Raw genomic sequence first — 22,629 nt, 5'->3', positions numbered from 1 at the left:
ATAAACATTACATTTTTTTTAAATGTAATCATTAAAACAAATTCTTAGTTAATCATAACTTTTCAAATTTATTTTAAGGTTATTGGTATCCAGATCTTAAAATAAATACTTAGAATAAAATTGACAACATTTATGAATTAGCAAAATTTGTCATAAAATGAACGTATGTAGAATGTTAAATTCAATATTACTAAGTACATAAAATAGACACCTAAAATGCCATTCATCATAATTAGTGTCATGCACGAATAAAGAACAATAAATATAATATATAAATAGAATTAAGTATATATATATGAAATTAATGAACACCAGCTATTCCTTTTACAGCAATGTTATTGGCATTTTCTCGTTTCACTTTCCTTCTCCTACTTGGATTTTCTCTGTTATATTGCATATTGCGGTTGAGATCAATAGTATACATGATACCACAAATTAGTACATCAAATTTTGTAACATTAAGTTTGTAGCGATGTTCAATTTCTTCAGAAGTTCTTTTATCATATTGCCACCAGCCTAAAATATTTAACATGGAAAATCAATACTAAAGTAAGTGCATAATATTACTACGATTTTTGAAAAACAATTTAATACACACCATTTCTGCCTTCATAAAACCATTGGTAACCATCTTCAAATGTTTCTACTTCTTGGCGTTCAAGAATATCAGGATTTTTGTCAAAATCAACAGGTATATGCTGACGACACATTGGACACCTGTTAGCTTGTCGTGCTGCTCCTTTCACGCATAGGAAACAAAAGATGTGACCACATGGAGTACGAACAGGGAACACAACTGGTCCCAAGCATACAGGACACTCGTTAAATTCATTTTTTGATTCGGTCGGTGTGTCATCTATAATAATTTAACATCACATAACTAAGTTTTGATTCACATAAGTCCCAAAAATGGTTCTAACTGCAGACTAACCCTTTTTCATGGATTTTTTCGAGATAGATTTCTTTTTAATTTCTGATGTTGAGCCTTCCTCGTCGACATTAACATCAGTGCTTGTCAGCAAGGCAGAAGCAACAGATGAAAATGCATCTTCTGGCACTTCGGCTGCACATAAAAACAATGATGTAATAGTTAGTACAAAATTGTTTGTTTATTATAATTATATAGTTAATTGAATAGGTGAAACATACAACTATAAATATTATAAACATAGACTAACCATTTTTCTTGGATTTCTTTTTTGGCTTCACATCGTCCTCGGACTTAGTTGTTGATGCACAATCAGCAGACGACGAAGAAGGATCTTCTGACGATTCAGCTATATATAAAGATTCATAAGTACACAACAGTTGACCATCAGTATAGAATCGTTTGACAACAATTAAAACAATATAATTACTAGGAAATTTAAAATATTATACTTTACACCTGCATAATATTAAATATATTTAGTAAGAATAATAACATAGGTTATAATCATAGACATACTAATAAATGGTTAAAACGTCTAAAATAATTATAATTCATCTTACAATCGTATTCATTCTCCTCAGACGCGTTATCATCTTCGAGACGTTTCAGAGACGCGGCCATGTCTCAGAAACGACAGAGACTGTTATGTTTGACCGTACTCGACGAACGCTAGACGTAACGACTTTAATCCAAACCGATACGTAGTGGCGAGTGGCGGATTTGCTGAATGTTTACTATTCCCAAAATCGATAAAGTGAAATGTCGAATTATCAACAAATTTATTTAGACAATATAGAAAGTGGAAACCGTTTGTGTGTGATAATGGACGGTCGTTACCACAGACCATACGACCGTAACCGTGTATGTGTGTGTGGGTGATGGGTGTGTCGTCGATGTTGCGAGTTATTCACCGTTAGGAAGCGCTGGCGTCAACTGTCCGTCGCTCTGTAATGTTGATCCCGCGCACGGTACAGATCATATTATTATATAGTAATACGGATAAAATGATAATACGAATTAAATACAAATTTAATATTATACGTTATGGAAATTATTTTAATAGATGCATGTCGTGATTTCACAGTGCAACAGTGTCACGGGAACGCGGGAAATTGGTTTTTGATGGGCGCGATTGGTTTTTTTATAGTTCAAATCAATATAGTATTGCAACACTATATATAATATTTTCATCCATTTCATCCTGTACTCTGTCCTAAACCGCGGTATGGGAGATAACCTACTACCGGTACCGTGTTAAAATGACGAGAAAACAATTATTTGAAAATGATGACATTATCCAAGTGACTCACCCAGCGGCCAGCAGCTCAGCATGCTCAATCTCTTATTTTTTCATCAACAGTGTTAATACACAGTTAATAGTTATTAAAAATCTCCTTTCTTGTATTTCAAATACACTTGAAGATCGTGTTTTCAAATTTTTAAGATTGTTTATACTCCGTAAAAGTGTTCTATGAGATACGAACTTCTGTTTTTCAAATGAGGACTGTTATTTTTTACTGTATATTATTAAGCGGATATTTTTATTTTTAAAACGTTGATTCGCCTAGTTCGAGTATTATAACACATATATACTAGTAAGTACTTATATCGTCTGGTTCATACGTTTAGCTAGACCTATCGTTTATAGTACCTATAGCCGCCACTGGTTTCTAGTATTAGGATAATTAAATATATCGTCGTATAGCAGTGTTACAGCTAGGGATTTGGAGGTCTATCCGTTTATAAAATTGTTAATGTTAAATAACTTGGTGTCTTGAGAACTTTCTCGTGAAATTATTAGGCTTTAGGCTTTATTGGGATATAATTTATCTCCAGCACTCATGCAAGTTGCGGTACTGTTCTAGTGTTATGTAGGTATGTTATAATATCACAGTTAACACATATTACCTACCTATTATTTTGTAAAATCGTTTACTCTTAAAGTTGTATATTTATAAATAATTACTGTAATAGTAAAATATTTAAAATGAGAAAACACACTTTTTATTATTGTCGTATTAATTATTATTATAAGATATGAATATTACAGCTGTTATGATTCGATATTATAATGTGTGTGATGTAGGAATAAGGATATTTATAGGTAGGCATGTGAGATTTTCATTTTGATTTAAAAAAAGTAGGTAATAGGTACAGTTTAAAAAGAGCACAAGTATATACGAAATTAATTGTCTTGCTGTACAGTTAGTAAGAGTTGAGTATATCTAAATAATTGTTGAGTAGCTTGTTGCAGTGATGAATGAGTATAAATTAAATTCAATAATAGAAAAAATGATTTTGACATAAAAAAACTCAACATAGTAAAATCAATAGATTTATCACTACTCTAAAAATCTAAAATTTAATGTAAAATATATATATATACATTTAAATAAATATAGATTATGCTTAGGTAGATATCATTAAAATAATAATATTGCAAAAATTAAATAAATAGATTACTTGTTGTTCATTTTTGCTAAATACTCATGGAGTATGAGTATATGACAGTCATTGTATTAATCTTTATGTTTTCGATTGGCAAACCAATACAGTCTTAGTGTAAGGTAGTATCCGATCTCGACAAAAGACAGAACGCTACAACCAAGGAAAAATGACGCCGTACCTCCAAGGGAAACTGAAATATTTAATGCAAGTATACATTATTGTAATATAAAAAATATTTTTGAACTACAAATCTAAATATAGCTTTCGTTGTGTTGTATAACAATCAAAGTAATAAAAATGTATACATTTATGTGCAATTTATTGTGCAAGTGCTCATTTGAAAATTATTATACAAATAATATAATATATTGAATAAATATTGTATACGGGTATATCTACCTATTACTCAATCGTATATTCGTATTATTTGTATTATACTAGCTGTGTATTAGGTTCTACAGTAAATAATGAGTATACATAATATTTTATTTTATTGGACGAAATAGAACGTCAAGACGACCGTGATGTATACTTATTATAGATAACAGATGCATTATACTGCACGTCTTCATTGTTAGCTATAGGTATTATATTTATTTTGTGTTAAAAGCTATATTTTATGAAACTATAATAAAATTTGACGAATGGCTTGATTATATTTTATTCTACTTAAAATGGTTTATGATGTGTTTGAAATCATATATATACAATTTTTTTACAACCAAACGGTTTCTTATTATAGCCGCATAAGCGTATTATATTTTAACCTAACCTAACCTATGGCTATCCTTAGTCCTTACGGTATGTATATAATTTACAATAATACAATATTATATACACCTGCATTATATTATATTAATATCCACCGCCCTCATATTATTACGGTGATGTGCGCTCGAGTTTTACCGAGAAATACACTGTTACACACAAATTACATATTAATCATATTATACTCTGCATGATCAATAATTACGATCGGATTTATGTCCATCTGCGTATAAAACGATTTAGTAGATGAGGATTTATATAATATTAAATGTCTTCGTGCTGGGAAATTGTTGTCGGTACGATCTCTCGACATAGTGTTACGGAATTGAACAGACAAATGAAGAAAATGCTATACGCCTTTTTTATGACATGCACCTTAGTACAAATTAAAATTAGTATCTATTATTATTATTATTTTATAATATTCTGTATCATAACACCCATAGCAGCCATAACCATTAATATGTAAAATATTAGATTATTTTAATACACTACATATCGACGTTTATTATATTATCAAACTACCAAAGTTGTCACGGAATTTATTTTTGTATTTTAACCAGCAGTTCAACAGTAAATCGCTGCTGTAGTAGAGTTAAGAAGAACCAATTCATTTTCAACTATTTGATGTATAAATATAAATATTATTTTTTAAATTTTAGATACTTGTAATAAAAATAACTACAGTAGTATGATAACGTATCATTATTGATTATAAATAATAGTATTTATATTTTATAATTAATTATTGAGTGGTATAATCTAAGCAATTTCGGAAAATAAAAATATTATTAAAAAATTAAAAATTAAATTATATTTTAATAATTTAAATCATTAATAATTTACCAGTTTTTTTTCAAGTTATAATAGTTTCAAATGATAGCATTGAAAAGTGCTTTTTTAAATCAAATACTATTTGTTGTAATTATTATTATAGGTAGCTAGTATTGTTTAGTAAAATATTAAATATAGTTGTTTAATGTATTGCATTCGAACCGTGCAAAGTTTTCTTTGACGCTAACGTAATACCTAAGAATATAGTCGTGATAGTTATTATTCTCTAAATTCAAGTGATCATAATTCATGATCGCTATAATGGGAATAAATCGATCGACCTATGTAAATGGCAAATTTATATCTGCACGTGTGTAGTATCTGTATAACTATATAATAATAATAAATAATATATATATATATATATTATTCGTATGAGCATTGTATTTAAATGTTTTGTTTCTCAACAGTTTAATGCTCCCAAGTATAGGATACCTAAGACATGATACACACACGAAATGTCTACATAATATACCTACTATTATATATTTTATGTATAAAAACGTATTACAATTGGTATTCCAATAATACAGTTATAAAATGTTAACTACCCGTGTAATCGATGCAATAATGCGATTATGTGCGACTATCGGAATAATTTGTCCTGTTACGTTTCTCAAGAATAACTTACAAAAACCATATACGGCACAAAACATACACTATACACATTTATATACTATACAGGTATATGTGATATATATTGCATAATATAATATGTACTAGAGATATAATATAATATATTATGAAATGTAATAATCTTTAGGTTTATGTAAAATTAAATTAATTGATCTTTTAGTATTTTAAATATTTTAAATTATTAAACAATTATTAACTTAGATGATTAAAGCAAGAAATTATATTACATAAAAAGCCGTTTTTTGTTGTTGTGAACTCGTATAATAGAGTAATACCATGATTGGTTATTTTGAATTGCAGGTTCCTTAAATTTATTTTTTTAAATAATTTTGTGTTCATAACGTCTTTAGCGATTGATATCATCTTCAATCTTGAGGAATAACGAAACATTAGTTAACAAAAGTAATTTCTATTATTATAGATAGTTCCATTGATATTAAAAAAAAAAAAATAAAAAAAATTTGTAAAAAGAAGCAAAACAATTTAAAAATTACCAAGTAAATTAAAATTTCCAATTGATTTTATGATTTAATCATTTTGTCATGTTTAGTTCAATAAACTACATAAATAATAACAACATATTTTTCCATGAATATGTAATTAGAAAACATGTTTACATTTGTAGGTAGGTACTGTACCACTACAGTAAATTTCAAGCCAACTTTGACAGTAACATATTTTGTACATATCACGACTAAATAATAATAAATTAATATTAACAACAAATATATACCTAAGTAAAAATATCAAGTACGTATTTTTATACTTTGTTTTATTATATTAATTGGATAATGCAATGAATATTTTAAAAATAAATACCATTATTATTATTAATTAATTATTTTTAAAAATTGCTTTTTTATTTTTATAATGTTAGTTTATTTATCATCATCACTATTAATTGAAAATCCGTGATGCTTAAAGAAAAAAATACATATAGAACTGAAATAAGTTCCCAGATAACACAATAATACGTCTTATACGATGTTTAATATACCATGTGCCTTTGTATTGTCAATATTGTGTTTATTGTAGGTATAAGAAGAATACCGTTCATGATTGAATTGCAATGTATAGTGATGGTCCAAAGTAACAACGATAAAGATCATGCATTTTGAAAAACAATAAACTTACACACAAACACACTTACCCAATAAATCTTCAAAGCTGTAGATGACGTCGCGGCGCAATCGTGTCTTACTATATTTGACAATTGCCCAACGGTAACCGATGTCCCACTTCACTGGATTAGTCCTGTCATTTATAATATAACAACGAGAATAGCAATATTATGTGAGAAAATAGGTACGTGGCTTTAATTAATTTTAATTTTATTTGACCACGTCAAATGCGCGTGTAAGTATGTTACCATTCTCTTGCTGTATCTTCGTCCACAAACAGTTTAACATCTTCGCATTGCATCTGGCAATTGCATTCGATTGGCGTTCCATCATTTTTTTCTAATGTCATCAACATTTTGCTATGATTTGACAAACAATAAAGCCCTTTGATATTGCAAACTTTCATTTCACCTAAATCAGAATACTTACTATAATAGGGTTTTTTATTTTTGTTTATTTATCTAGAAGATAAAAGTCAAGTTTATGTTATTTAAAAGACAATATTCTTCTAATAAATCGAATAATACTAATAAAAAAAAAAAAAAATAGTCAAGTTTTAAATAACTGATTTTTTACATTATGATTAATTTATAACAATATTTCATAGGATTTGATATTTAAATACAGTATTGATATATTTGTTGCCTATATTAGTATTTGAGTAAATGTTTGCGTATTTAATCAATTTTATTTTATATAAATTATAAAATATAATGTACCTGGGTATGGATAAAAATGTGGAGTACATTTGCACATCTTCAGAGCCAGATTTCTTCTGCATATCATCCTACACACATTATAACTGTAAACAGGTATTGTGTCGTCCATTGGTTCGTCCATGAAACGACATCGACGTTGCGACGGGCTTAGCCGTCTCAATTCAAGAGCTGATGTCATCTCCAAAAATGTGAATGCCGTATCTCGTTCAAAATTATCTTGCACCGTGTAATATTTGTCTACTATATTTGGTACTTCTTTTGGATAATGCACGTAATACTGTAACGAAGATAATATGACAATAATTTAATTTTGGTATTTATATGTGAGCTATATTTATTTTACAATTTATAAACTACAGAGAAATTTAAAGCGAACAAGTTTAAATACATTCCTTATTCAATTTTTAGATAAAAAATATCGTATTTCTAATCATGTCAATTATGTATTTATGTGTTTAATGTATAATATATTAGACTTAAGTAAATATAATATATAGTATATACTATATATTATGATTTCTGTTAATTCTGCCTCATAAAATAAAATTATATTAATTATGATATTTTAAAAATAAATTATAAAAAATGTATAACTACCTATGATAAGTTTTTTTTAAAATGAATAACCATCAATGAGCATGCCATTATAGTAATTATAAAGTATAAACTATAAATCCATTAATGTCGTACAAAGATTTTTTTATAGTTACCAAAATACTTCGAGGTATTTCTTCTGTTTTTACGTAACATAATGAGTTGAGAAAGTTACACGATGGTGTTGGAGAGTTAGAATTTATGTTTTGCAGTTCACTACTATAATTATAAAAATAGATAATATAATATTTAGCAAAGAATTGATATATGGTGAAGGTATATAATTTAAGGTATGTAGTAATATTCATTGTTATCATTTTAATAAAAAGGTTTTATTTAGGTAAATCATAACATTGATTTTTAAATCATTATAAATAAATTATTTTTTTTTAAAACATTATTATGATTTTTAATACTCAGTCACTAGAATAATTAAAAAATAAACTGCTGAAATTTAAACATGAAGATATTATTTAGACGAATGCTTACTTTGGTGTTAAATAATTAGTTATTACTCCACTGAAAGTGTAACAGATACCCATTTCAGTTAATACTGGTTGAAAAGTTATATTTGCATAGTCATTACTAAATATTGTGGTTTTATAACGAAGCTTAGCGTGTACCTGTAAGATAATTACAGAATAATACAAATAAATGTTGACTATGTAATAAACAATGCTACACTTTAATCACTATACTGTAATAAGAATTAATTTAAAGAAATTATTTTAGTATTATTTTTCATTTTTATACCTAAGGCTTCAAAATTTAACTCAATGTTTCACGATAGTTACTTAAAGTTCAAATTTGCTAGGAATTTAAACGGAAAGTAATGAAATTTTGTAATAATTAAAAATCTATTACCTAAAAAGATTTAAAACTTAAAAATATCACATAAATTATCATTTTTTATCAGTTAAATAATAATTTTCAAAATAATTAAACTATTTTTAAGCTATTTATTTATTTATTTTATTTTTTGCTTTAATTTTAGCCACTGTACAGTACGCTGGTATAAATTTATAAGTCTTATGTGATATTTTTTGTAAAAATCGAGACTTACATTGTCTAACACACAATACTTGTGTTTTTCTATTTTTGGCTATCATTTATTACGTATTTATTATTTTCTTTAATAGTTATTAATAATAGGTAATACTTATAATGAGGTATATATTTTAAAAACCTTAAAAAAATTATAAATTTCAACAATACCTTTAAAATTAAGTCGATAATGTCAACATTAATTAATTTAGAATCATTGACAAAAGGTGCTAGATTGTCTAAGCTTTCATATGTAATATTTCCAATTTTTTTTACAAAATCCATGTAGTAATCAAATTTTTTGCCAGAATTTACTTTCCATTTGCTAGATAACGCAATGTTACAAATTAGATGAATATATGATTTTCAAAACATATCTCCACCCACCGTTGTACGTAATCTTTAGCAAAATTGATGTCCACGGGATTTACGTAACAGAATGTACTACTTGGAAACTGGAGGTACCAATATCGATAATCTTTTTGTACTGTTATAACAGTAGGATTTGTATTGTATCGTATCCAACTGTCATGCATCACTTTGTAAGATCCATAAATTGCTAATATTACACACAGAACCCAAAGAAGTCTGTATGAAAAAGGTCAGTATAATTTCAGTTTACATATTATGTTTATAAATAAAAAAAATATAAATTAGATTACTGATTAGTACCTATTTACCAATAACATAATATATATTTTTTTCGTATTGATACATAAATAAAAATGACAATATATTTGTATGTGGATATTTTTGAAAAAATAATATTGTTTATTGTAATCATATCATTTTTAAATGTATTTTGTTAATTCCTATTATTTATATTACTTACATTTCCATAAAATGTCTATTGGATAGGCCAATATGGCGTATACCATGCAGGGTTGTCGTCTCGGAGAACTCCTTAAGGTATAACAAACCGGACCTGAGAGGTCTCCACCAAACATTTATTTGTTTATTGTTTCTATTTTTTCTTTGTGTAGTATAATGCATGTTTGTCGTGTGACAGTATCAACGGACTGATGACATAGAAATTCGCATTTTTCCCACATCGCCATTGTCACGAAAGCGACCACTAATGCATGATACGCCGCCAGTTTTTTTTTAGATCTATGGTGATATCGTAATGTACGGTACTGTTATGCTGTTATTATCCTAATGGAAAAATTATTTCTAACTTTTATTTTTATTTTTTATACACGTTGAAAGTAAATTAAAGTAAAACTACAAATTATTTTTATGATTCATAAAATGTAATTTATTCGATATTGAAGTTGATATTTTTAGTTATAAAATAAATAGAAAAGTTTAGAAATAAGTATTACTATTTATTTCATACCTGAAATAGCTCAACAAATAAGTATAATAACTAAACCAAATATTTTATGCAGTAAAAAAACTACATTATACATGTATACAAATATACAAAAAAAAACCCTGTAATATGCGCAAAAATTAAATATAATAAAAAAAAGATATACTGTAATACGCATCTATTCTGCAATGCATGTAAAAATAACACCAAACAAAAATATTAACTATGTACAAACAATTCTCATCGTTAATAATGAATATTGATACTTATAATATATGAAGTAGGCAACATTCATTTATGACCAGTAATATAGTTCTCATGGCAATAAAATATTACTAAAGACGTCGCTATTACGATTACCAGTCTATAGATAAACTAAAAACTAAGGCGTTTGTTGTCCAAAATAAGATTGAATAAACAAAGTAAACCTTCATAGGACATTATTTAAAAATAGAAAATATGTAATTGTTTATTGTACGTAAAATACGCAAAATCTTATAAAAAGATTAAATAACTATTCACCTGATATGATGACAGTTAGAAACAAGTCTGGTACAGTGGTCATAGATTATAGAATTTATTTCTTGTAAAAAGGCGTTATATGTCATTATATCCACGAATCTGCAAAGTAAGAATTTCTTATGAAAAAAGGAAATGGATATAAATTTTCATAACTACATATTATGTAAATTGATATAACCCGCAGTCTAATAATAATATGAGTATCTCATAGATATACATATATGTATTAATACGATTAAAGTGTATTTTGTATTATGTTGCTTTTGATCAAAATTTAATCAGTGATTAACTACTAATGACATTATAGTGAAGATTATTTGGATTCTATTAACGGGTAATGATTCTGTAAAATACATTTTTAGTATTAACCTTTATTATTAGTTATAGATTTAATAAGGGTAAAATATGTTGAACATACCTACTATTACTGAAAAAAAGTATACAATGAATAAGAGAATAAATTATTTATAGTTAATTACACTTGAACATTACGTAATTTATTTTCGATGTTAGCTTAAAATTAAATAACTATGATAAAAATTAAATTAAATGTTTATAATAATAAAAATAAGTTTTTATTGTTATATCGTAAAAAACGATCTTATAAACCAGTAATCAAATGTTATCAAAGTAGCATTTTATGTATAGAATATTTACTATAATATAAATGTCGTTTATTTTAACAGTTTAATGTTGATTTATGTACATTTGTTACACTATATGCGTATTGTTTGTTAAGTATAAATTAATTTTTATTTGATTTTTTTTAAATCTATAAATATCTTACAAAAGTGTTCAATTATAGTGTTTATTACATAATTAAATGCTATTTAAAAACATGACTCATATTAGATAACCTGATTGAATTACATTAAAAAAATAAATATGTTTCAGAGAAAGTATGAAAATTGGAGAATCTATATGTTACACATAAAATATTACGAGTATCTATTTTGTTTCAACAGTCAAGAACAATCATTCTAGACTTAAAAATTTAGAGTAAGGATTATCAAAAATGGTCAGTGAAAATTATTTTTATGGATCTTGTAATACATTTACATACATTTCATTAAAAATGAATACCTCTACATATTATAATTTTTATACCTATTTATAAAATATTTTAAATAGGATAAGCGTTATCAATGGGTAACTTTTTTTCATTAAGCTATTCGTGGACAGCTTGTCTTAACCCATATATACTTTTATCGTTATACTCGCAGTTATAGATTATAAAACGAAAAAATGCTATTTTTAATTAAAGTTTCAGTTCACTTAAAATCTCAATTATTTGTATATAATTAGTTTAAAATTCCGAAGATTCTAAATAGAATCAGCTAATAAATAATATGTCTATAAACATATTATTTTAAGTAGAAATTTCCAAGTCTAACGAGTAACTTAATATCAAATGAACAGGCTTTCTTCCGTTTCCTCAAAAACTTACCAATCTAAACAAATAACCCTACCAAGTATAGTTTTAGCAACTCAAACGAAGTTATTCTAACACATCAACTTGATATTTTTATTGATGATTTTAAACTAATAAATATCCTTTGATTTCATTGCTCACTATGGTTATAGAAAAACTAATCCTAAAATATTTACCATAAAAATATTAAAATTCTAGCTAAATTATATACCTGTATTATAGAACACCAACGGTATTGTCAATGATGTAAAATATTGACTCTTACAGTGCTAAAATTAATCAATACCGTGGTTTGAAATGGCGCCTGAATCGTGCATGATTTAGAGACTTACTCAGAATATTTTCACTGACTATTTTATTTTATATAATATAACAACTCCCTATAACATAATATGAACAATAATTATTATTCTTTAAAGTTATATTTATTTATATATTTATTATAGTTAACGTTAAGTAGTCGTTTGCGGTTTGCCATCGAATAACATCAGTCGCTCAAGAGCAATAGCACGGGAATTGTCGTTGTTACAATTTATAGATAGATCTGAGAGTCCTGAGGTATAACCATGATCAAAAATCGATCGATAATCGCTATAAAGAAAAGTAACGTTCAATTTTCGTTTCGTACAAACGCGTTGGATATTCATATTCGCAGGACTGTTCCTATACCTATATAGGTACGAATAGTAAGATTATGCGCGTATTTTGATGTATGTTTACAAACAAGCACACTACACGTATATTGTGAATGAGAGAAACTGTCTTAGCCATCGTTTTAGTTTTGCCCTTAACTATACAAGAAGCGGCGTCAGCGGGTCGTGAGGATTCCCGTAATTTAATCAGACTCGTTTAAAGTGCACCGAAATACCATGCGATGGCGGTGCATATGAAAGAACTCGGATCAGATGGTACGTGACGCTCGTTAGGGACTGCCGCCGCCGCGGATTGTGTATACGACGTCGGGCCGCCACTGGCTCCCAGTGATACGCGCGGGGGGGGGGGGGCCCACTTCATAACATTATATAGGTGTACTTGTGTAAATAATAATCTGTCGCTACCACCGTGCGTCGCTGACGGTTCGAGTCCGTGGGACAGACAGACCTATGACGTATTACAAATAATTGTAATTTACAATGTATATATAATAGTATAAAGTTGGCAAATCGGTTTTAACAAATTTTGTCTACTATAAATATTATACCCATATGCTTTTAGCCGTCTAAGACTGAACAAATTTTTCGTTGATACGCCCGATTTTATTTCAGTCGGAAGTTTCATACATTTTATCTCATCACTCATCAGCCATCAGAAACGGATGGTGCATACTTATTCCCAACGTACTCGTATATATCACTACTGTTGTATATAGGTACCCACAATATACGAGCGCGTGTGTTTTCGCGTACCTATCTGTTGCAGCAGTCGTGTTTTGTGCACACGCAAAGTGATTATTATACGTACAATATTTCTCGCTACAAACACATTTCGATATAATGTCGCGCGTGTCATTGGATATCGCTGGAATTCACGGCAAACGTTTTCAAAACGTAAGTTTAACGGATGAAAAATTTCTATTATTCATTATACAATACAAAACAATGATCATTAATATACGTGATGTGATCTATAAGAGTTTGCTACAGTCTGCTGTATAGGTAAGTCCAATGTTGACATTATATTCTATTCCCAACTGAGATAATATGATTCGTGTACTACAGTGTTGACGGATGAGGTAAGGATTTTGGGGCAAATGTCAACGGGACTTTAGTCGTGTCTGTAGAAATTGAAAAAAAAAAAAATGTGTTTACTTACGGACCCATAGTTGCCGGGTGGAGAAAGCTCTCTTGAGATAATAAGGTAAAAAGGCCGGTGATTGTTATCGTTTCAGCAGTCTTCCCAAGCTGCTATAGGATCGACCTGCTCGGATCGAGAGCTGATCTCTTTGCCAAGTTGCCGCCGCTCAACGCCGTGTTTGTGTGCGTGCGAGAGAGCAGCTAATTTACGTGCCACGAACTGATGAATAGCTGCTTTTTGTAAAACCAGAACGACCGCGAATTTTACTCTTTTTCACGTGTCGGCAAAACGCGTTTACTATACACAAACACACATGCACACGCATGCACGCAAAAACCGTTCGCTTTTCCTCGTTTATTATTATCTCCAGGTCCAAACAGACTTACAATTTGTTTCCATGTATTTCGCGTAGTCTGAAACGTAAATTACTTGTTTTATTCATTTATTGGATGTCGGTCTGAGACTCAAAGTAAGCTTATGAGGGCAATATACACAGAATTACTTAAAAACTTAAATTAAATTTAACGTCTAGAGTGAGGATGAATGGCAATAAATCATGAAATGCAATTTAAATGTATTTAAAAACATAACTTCTATTATTACAAAAAAACCATAGGAAGTTAAAATATGATTTTTCTAAAGTATGCTATATAATATTTTATTTGCCAAATTATAATAAATATTATTTAACTATTTTTAATATTTTTATATATTCTACTAATTATATTATAAAGCTAGGATAAATTATTTTATAATTAGACCTCGAACCTTATATATATATTTCAGTTGTATTGTTGATTATACTAATATAACCTTAAAACGATTCTGTTCTGTTTATTTTATTATTATATTTGACTCATATTTTAAATTTTTAATAATAATATATGAGTAAATATTTAAAATTTAAAATATGATGATGTTAGGCTATGTTTATCTTTTTGGTCTTGTACAATTTTTTATGTTACAATAGGTTTTCAATCATTCTTTTCTGTCCTTTAATGATCTCAATATTTAGTACAAAACTGTTTATGCATAGGGAGATACCATATTTAAGAAAAATGTTTAACAAAATATTGATGGATGCTAAAATCCATTTTAATCTAAACTGTATGTAAACTTTACTAATGTACGTATGTTACTATCATACTAAAAATAATTTGATAGAATAATATCACGATGAATAATAAAAATTAATAAAAATAATTTTTAAAACCGTATAAGGACTTACCTAAAATTTTTTTAGTAAAACTCCCATGCACTGTTTATTAGATTAATATAATAATATTATATTTATAGTATAATTTGAAAATAAAAAAATGAAAAAAAACTTAAATGAGGAAATTAATAAACTTTTCAGTTTAAATTTGTCATTTAAATAGTTTAAAACAATAATAATTGTGTGTTTACACTTGACATAATATATTTTTTTAACATTACGTCATGTGCAGTAATGAAATTATCAACATTATATAAAATGTAAATCTTAACTATAATTTATTATATTGGTTCTTAAATACTTAAAAAAAATTTATGTGGAATTCACATACTATTAAATTGTTATTTGAAAGTGTAATAAATACCTGTAATTATACACAGATTTATAACGACGATTTGTATTTACTAGAAAATTAACAAATATAGATTTATGAAGTAATTTAAACTACCTGTCAAGTATTAAAAAATATTCATAAATTCCCGTTGGTTTAAAATTAATTCACATAAAGATGTATAAATATTAGCTGATAAAGCAATCAATTTTAAATATTGAATACATTTATTATTTTACACTTAAAATTTTTCATATTATCATTAATTTGTGTAATATAATTTGATTTCAGGAAATACGATAATACCAATATTTCGTATACCAGAAAACTATAAATTATTTTCAAACTGATGTATTTATAAATAAAAGTATAAACAAGTAAGAAAAATCAGACTTTATAATCGGATTATAGAGGTTTCTGATTTCTATGTTTGATTTATGAGTGAAATCTAATTTATAAGTTATAACCAAATAACATAAATATTATATGTTACGTCACCAAATCAAATATGTTAAAATTGACATTATGATAACATTAAGCGTGATATTATTCTAACTGTAATTATAATGTGATTTAAATACCAACTACACTTTATACCGAGTAGTGAGTATACTGTACTAACTTAGTAAAATAAAGTGTAATAAAACAATAATTATATATTTACATATACTTTTACATATTTTATACGTTTATTAATTTATTGTAATATGAGTCCGTGTAAAATAATATTATTACATTTTTTTTTTTATACATACGAAATCAACATTACGCAGCTTCGTGTCCGCATAAATACATAACGTTCTTAATCAATCCATCTGAATCAAATGCACAATGAATGTCACCAATCTATAACTCGTGTTGTCGACGGGTGACAACACTAACAACGTGACGACGGTCGGTATGTATACATATTATGTTACGGTAAATGACGTTATATTGGAGTTTAATATTTTTCAATATATATTTTATTTTTATTTTTTTAATATTTTTATTTTAATATTAGCCATTAATGTAATTTAGCTAAAAATATGGTGATTGCTGTAATTTTTAGGAAACCGCGTTAATAATTGTATGTGAATTAGGCAACGATTTTAATAACCAGATACGTTACATTTGGTGACTCCGGACTCGTTACTTAGCCTGGAAAGTAATATCCAGTAACAATTTTATTGATTCATGACATTTAATCTGATTAAAAAAAAAAAACCTGTACGAAAAATCAAAAATATCCAGCTAAAAAAACGTTCGGTATAAAAAATTAAAATATAATAAAATAACAATACAGATATATAGAATTTTTATTTTCAGTCATCTTTTATTTAATGTCTAGATAAAAATTTTAAATGTTATCTTTGAACTAAAAAAATAAAAATAAAAATATATTTAACCAATTATCTGTTATTATCTTTTCTAGACAATTTTTGGGTTATGTTTGTACAATAAATCACACATATTATATAACATTGCCAATGAATTACAACGCAACAGTAGACATGTACCCCGATACCCGTACAATATAATGCCACGGCCGGAAGACATCGACGTCAAGTGTGGATGGTAGACACCATAAAGTCATCTACGCAGTAGATATAGGTATGTAGTCTATAAAGCATATAGGATTTTGTACGCTGGAAAGCGCTGTGAAGCTTTTCACACGGTTAGTCGACTTCTTTTTTTTTTCGTCGGATATAAAATATAAGTTTTCAAAAAAAGCATTACGACCAGTCGCGTGGATACAAAACGATTCTGCCAGCAAAAGCATACCGAGCTTTGGCACGCACCCTCTTCCACTTCCTCTTACTGCAGACGAACGCTGCGCTTGCTCAGGAGGCCGAAAGTCCAATGAAATACCGAGACGCGCGTGGGGGAGGGTTCATAGGCATTACATTATGCGTAGCGCGTGGTATATTGCGCGCGTGCGTAATATATTATTTTAATGTACGTTGGCATCGGTGCAGAGAACGCACGGAGAATGAATAAAAAAGTATAAAAAAAAAAAAAAAACGTGAAAAATACCTCTTCTCACCGTAAGCTTGACCACGTGTGAATATCGTTAATTATAACCGCGTCGCCCTTGCCCGGCGAGTGTTCGCGAGCGCTCGTCGGCGCTCTCGCGCGTATCCGTCGCCGCGTCACCACATTATAGCCACCGCTCTGCAGCTCTTTCCACACGCTCATCGTATCACTATTACAGCGCTGCGGGTCGTTTGCATTATTTAAAAGAGAGAGAGAGTGGGAGAGAAAGAAAACGGAATCCTATCCGACTGATGATTATCTGCCGTGCGAATATATATTATATCGCAATATACACATATACACACATACACACACACACACGCACACACACACACTCGTGTATTATAATAATATACGTAAATCAGCTCGCAAGTTTAATTATTGATTCCCTTCTTCACCGCCGCCGCCGTGCCTAAGAGACCGGTCGACGACGCCAAAGAAGCGTATTTGTTCGGAGGGGTGCGGTTAATTGCGATTTATAAACACACACACACAGCAGAAGACTTCGTCGCGGTCGTATGACATATATACTTACATACTTGGATGTGTATACGTGCTTACATACGTACATACGTGTGGTGTACATGTATATCGCGTGTCCGCCGCCGCCGCCGCCACCGCGGGGATGGAGTAGCAACAGCAGCAGCAGCAGCAGCAATGCGGCTAAAACAACAGATCCGAATCTCACCTGCTGCACACCTGACGACGCGCGTCCTAATGAGACGGACACGCCATTATAATAGTAATAATAATAACGATAATAATGATAGTACGGTCGTCGTCTCCGCGTATATACGCGTATTGCAGTATGTGAGTGACCGCGTGGGCGACGACGACGACAACGATTGTTGCACCGCGAGACCGAGCGCGGGCTACCGGACGTGCGCTCGCGATCGCAGTGTGCCTTTGCAGTTTGCCGCCGAGTTCAAGACCATAGCGCATACATTGCAGTGCATAATTATATTATGATTTATGACGCTAAATTCTGTCGATATTCTATGGGCCATGGGATTTATGTTACACAGAATATATTTTGGATTTTCCACTCATCCGTCATTTGATCAATTACAGCTACCTGTATTCACTATATCGTCGTCGTATATACGTTTATATATACAATCGCGCGTCGTTATTATGGTTTTGATGGACTTGATTGTATTTATGTTTTTTTTTTTTTTTTTTTACGGAAGAGATGTGGGTCGTTTGATTTTATTCAAAACGATTTTTTTTTTAATTACATCACGTCCATTGTGTTGTTATACTTGTTGCCTGTTGGTATATAAGTCACTCAAAAATTTAAATGATAAAAAGCGGTCGAGTGCCGTATTGAGAAATTAATAATACCTATACATATACCATAAATACAGTGTTCTTGTATTGCTCATCTTCTCAGGTAAAGGTGCATACAGTGCAGTTTGTTTGGTTGCTTAATGAAACTGCATAATGCATCGTATCATATTTTTCTCAGTCAGCTATTAATATAATATTATAAACATAAATATTATGTATCACAATGCGATGAAAACTTGAAAACTACTAAATAGGCGCGATGATGCAGGCTTAAAACGTATATGCGTAATGATAATTTACGTGATTTTAAAATTTTACATATTATTTTCAACACGCTTTATTTCTTAATAACATCTTGTATAATACATGCAAGACGATTTTAACGAATGTTGTAATTTTAATGCATACACTTTTTTTTTAAATACACCTATATTTTTATAGACAGAGGTCAAGAATTCTTTCAAGATGAACCTGTATTTTTTTCATTCGTTTAATTGACTCGCCCAGTTCAAAACCCCCCACGCACCGATGTTGAAACACATGCAAGACGTCGGACAGTTTGATGACGAAAAGGATATTATGTATGTATCTAATCTCTAATTATTTCCTCGTATTCTTATCAATCCACATTTCTTTGGTACAGTCGTTAAAATGGTAATGTTGTCATAACGCATAAACAACTGTTCTAAATTTTCTTCGTGTATTACTTTTACTTGTAGCTAGAATTTACCTACACTCACGTACAATAAAAAATGCATAATATATACGGGGTGATTCACCAAGCAATTTCCCCCTTATTTATTCTAATTCTGATCTTTAGACATTTTTAAGTATATTTAAAAATCAAATTTTCGCATATTTAGATTTATTATATAATTGAATTGCATTCTTATTTGATACAAATTATGACAATTTATTGGCTCCTATTTTTACAGTAAATTTTTTTTTTTTAATTTTGATGTAATTAATTATTGAATTTCAATTATTATATAAGTACCAGTAATAACAGTCTATAATAAGAGCCATGATGATTTTAATATCAAATAATTAATATCTTATAATATTGTAAAGGTTGTCTCAGTAGATGCAATTAGTATTAGACTATATATTAAATATTATATTTTATATTTAATGAAAAAAATACTATTCTTAGGATCTATATCGAGTTTAATAATTTAAAAACTATTGTGAATTTCATTTGTATACATCAAAAATTATATAAAACATTAGCTTAAAAAAGATTTGTTCTCATTTAAAAAAAATAACGTATTCATTATGGAGCAAATTAGTTTATAAATGGCTTAAAAAATGAATATTTGAATAAATGATAATTAATATGTATAAATACATAAAAAAAAATTAAAATTAAATTTTATTATTAAAAAATAAAATTAGGGTTATGCATGGGTGAGTATGCATGATGAATCACCCTGTGCAAACTTTATTGTAGAAGTGCATTATACACACAAGACTAGTGCACATTTTATTTTAAATAGTTTTATTAATACCCGTTTCATTTCATACGATATGTATATATTTTAATTTAGTGCTGTTTGGTACCAACGTCATGAGCGAGTAATAAAATTATATTTTAACGGAGAAGTATGTACAGCGTGTATACACTATACGCATTCAACACGACCTCCGCAACATTCTTTTGGGTGGCGCGAAAAATCATTCATAACATTTACGCGAGGTCCCCAGACAGGCCAATCGTGCGAATTCTTATTGAATGTTCCGCTTATAAGATCCGTATAGACTATACACTGGGTCGTGAGATACACGCATATACATACATTATATCCGTTCAATGTTTCCATTATTGGTACGTAATCGTTTTAAGGATTATATTATACGTGAGGTTGTAAAATAAAAAGACATATAATCTCTATAAAAAATAATGCAATATATTGGTACGTATTATATTAAAAATATTGCAGGAATAAACATAAAACTCGAAAAAAACTTTTAATCATTTACTCACTTGACGGTAAAATGTAATTCTTTTTAGCCATTTATGTTGAGTACAAAATATAATACACGGTAAATATCCCATAATATATGTCGTATTAAAATTTATTTTTGCTACTTACTGTCCTAATATAAATGCTATAATATTATATTCTGTGGTTAAAATTGTATTAATATTTTGAAAATATTATATTCATATGTGGCTTTTATTTAAACATGTTATGTATGAAGTACCTACTATTTTTAATACGAAATTATTGAAGTGTGTTGTAAACGTTTTTTTCACCTGGAATACGGTTTATTATAAATGAATATGTGATATTGCTTTAGGTATATATCCTATACTTACATTTATAATAAACCATAACATAGAGCTAGTTTTAATGTATGTATGTATGTATTATTTTGTTAGGTATTTATTAGTCGTGCTGAATTGGTGATTTATGTATACAACAGAAATTTATAATTAAAGATTTTTAGCGCCGTTGCTTAACTTTAAAATTAATATACATTTATACTATATGTGATATACCTATTAGACAATGGTAAAAAATAATGTGATAATTTATAACAAAAATCGATAATGTTTATTTCGTTATCATAATATTTTATGTGATTACCTAAGTTTAATTTTTTTTTCAGCTAATATTGAGTTTAAATTTTTATCAGCTACACAATCGTCCTAAATTACATCTTTATAGTAAGTTACTAAAATAATTTTTATTATTAGTTACTAGATAAGTTAAGTCTTTCATAAGGTAAAACGCATATTATACTTAAATACCGTATTCGTATTTCCAATGACCGTTGTATGGCCAATTTCATGTAGCGTAGGTACATTTTACCACTAAATGAATTTTTCAGTAATCGCGTGCGTTACTTTCGGAAGTTACAGGTGATAAACAAAAACTTCACACCATTCTTATTTGTCATAATTCGCGTAAGTTATAATCATCTCCAAACGGCTTACATATTATGTTATTTTTTCGACATTAAGTTTCCCAAACGATGCAAGTCGACATTAATAAGTACCTACCAATTATACGAGGATTAAGGAACATGTACTTACCTAGATGTTAGATATATGGGAACTTTAAACTAACATGAACGTTACTTGTAACAAGTTATAATAATTAATAATGGTATGATTAATTGTATGTACCTAAATGTGCAAGGAATAGACAATACATTATTGAAAGATTAGAATTGTTACGTAAATAACCAATATTTTATAACTACAGCCGAAAAAAACTTGAGACAAATCTAGTGACCGATTGTTTTGTAGTTCGTATGCTTACATATTATAAATAAATATAAATAATTTTGCTATTCGCTAGAGTAGCCGTGAAAATACATAATGATGAGTAATTTACATGTTATTCAATAATACACACAAATATATTATGGGTGTATTACTACAGTTGATTATCAAAAATTCGAGTATTAAATACAATAAAACAATAAAATAAAATAAAAAACAGTAATAACTAGCATTTAGTTTACGTTTTTGAAATTTCGAAAAAATAATATTCTATAGAAAAGTTCATTGTATAATTCAAATTAAGTTCATTTTCCTCGAACTTTATTAAATTGACCTAATCTAACCTAACATATTGCGTACATTTAGGTCAAATATAACAATTATTC

General features: G+C 28.5%; 2 protein-coding genes across 2 annotated transcripts; both read right to left on the bottom strand.

Moving 5' to 3' along the window:
* Positions 1–57: 57 nt before the first annotated feature.
* On the bottom strand, positions 58–1,747 carry LOC112603461 (E3 ubiquitin-protein ligase rnf146-like). The gene is made up of 5 exons (XM_025352015.1): positions 1,492–1,747; positions 1,179–1,277; positions 932–1,063; positions 599–856; positions 58–516 (listed from the first exon to the last, which is right to left on the bottom strand). The coding sequence occupies exons 1-5, from the start codon at positions 1,550–1,552 to the stop codon at positions 302–304; spliced, it is 765 nt and encodes a 254-aa protein (XP_025207800.1). The 5' UTR covers positions 1,553–1,747; the 3' UTR covers positions 58–301.
* Positions 1,748–3,345: 1,598 nt separating this feature from the next.
* Positions 3,346–10,088, bottom strand: LOC112603464 (acid-sensing ion channel 4-A-like). The gene is made up of 9 exons (XM_025352019.1): positions 9,928–10,088; positions 9,483–9,683; positions 9,267–9,420; positions 8,541–8,674; positions 8,168–8,270; positions 7,458–7,734; positions 6,987–7,149; positions 6,768–6,871; positions 3,346–3,569 (listed from the first exon to the last, which is right to left on the bottom strand). Exons 1-9 carry the CDS (start codon positions 10,086–10,088, stop codon positions 3,451–3,453), a joined length of 1,416 nt encoding a protein of 471 aa, XP_025207804.1. The 3' UTR covers positions 3,346–3,450.
* Positions 10,089–22,629: the final 12,541 nt, after the last annotated feature.

Source organism: Melanaphis sacchari, unplaced genomic scaffold, assembly GCF_002803265.2.
Source record: "Melanaphis sacchari strain LSU unplaced genomic scaffold, SCAv2.0 Contig108_pilon_pilon, whole genome shotgun sequence".
NCBI classification, from domain to species: domain Eukaryota; kingdom Metazoa; phylum Arthropoda; class Insecta; order Hemiptera; family Aphididae; genus Melanaphis; species Melanaphis sacchari.
Note: the sequence above shows the minus strand (reverse complement) of the source record. Positions and strands in the feature narration are given on the sequence as shown.

Coding starts and splice junctions, on each gene's coding strand:
- LOC112603461 (XM_025352015.1), bottom strand. CDS start 1,552: ATGGCCGCGTCTCTGAAACGTCTCGAAGATGATAACGCGTCTGAGGAG. Junction 1,278..1,491: donor TGAGGAGAATGAATACGATT/GTAAGATGAATT, acceptor CTTTATATATAG/CTGAATCGTCAGAAGATCCT. Junction 517..598: donor GTTTTATGAAGGCAGAAATG/GTGTGTATTAAA, acceptor TAAATATTTTAG/GCTGGTGGCAATATGATAAA.
- LOC112603464 (XM_025352019.1), bottom strand. CDS start 10,088: ATGCATTATACTACACAAAGAAAAAATAGAAACAATAAACAAATAAAT. Junction 6,872..6,986: donor GAAGATACAGCAAGAGAATG/GTAACATACTTA, acceptor TATAAATGACAG/GACTAATCCAGTGAAGTGGG. Junction 3,570..6,767: donor CAGCTTTGAAGATTTATTGG/GTAAGTGTGTTT, acceptor TAAATATTTCAG/TTTCCCTTGGAGGTACGGCG.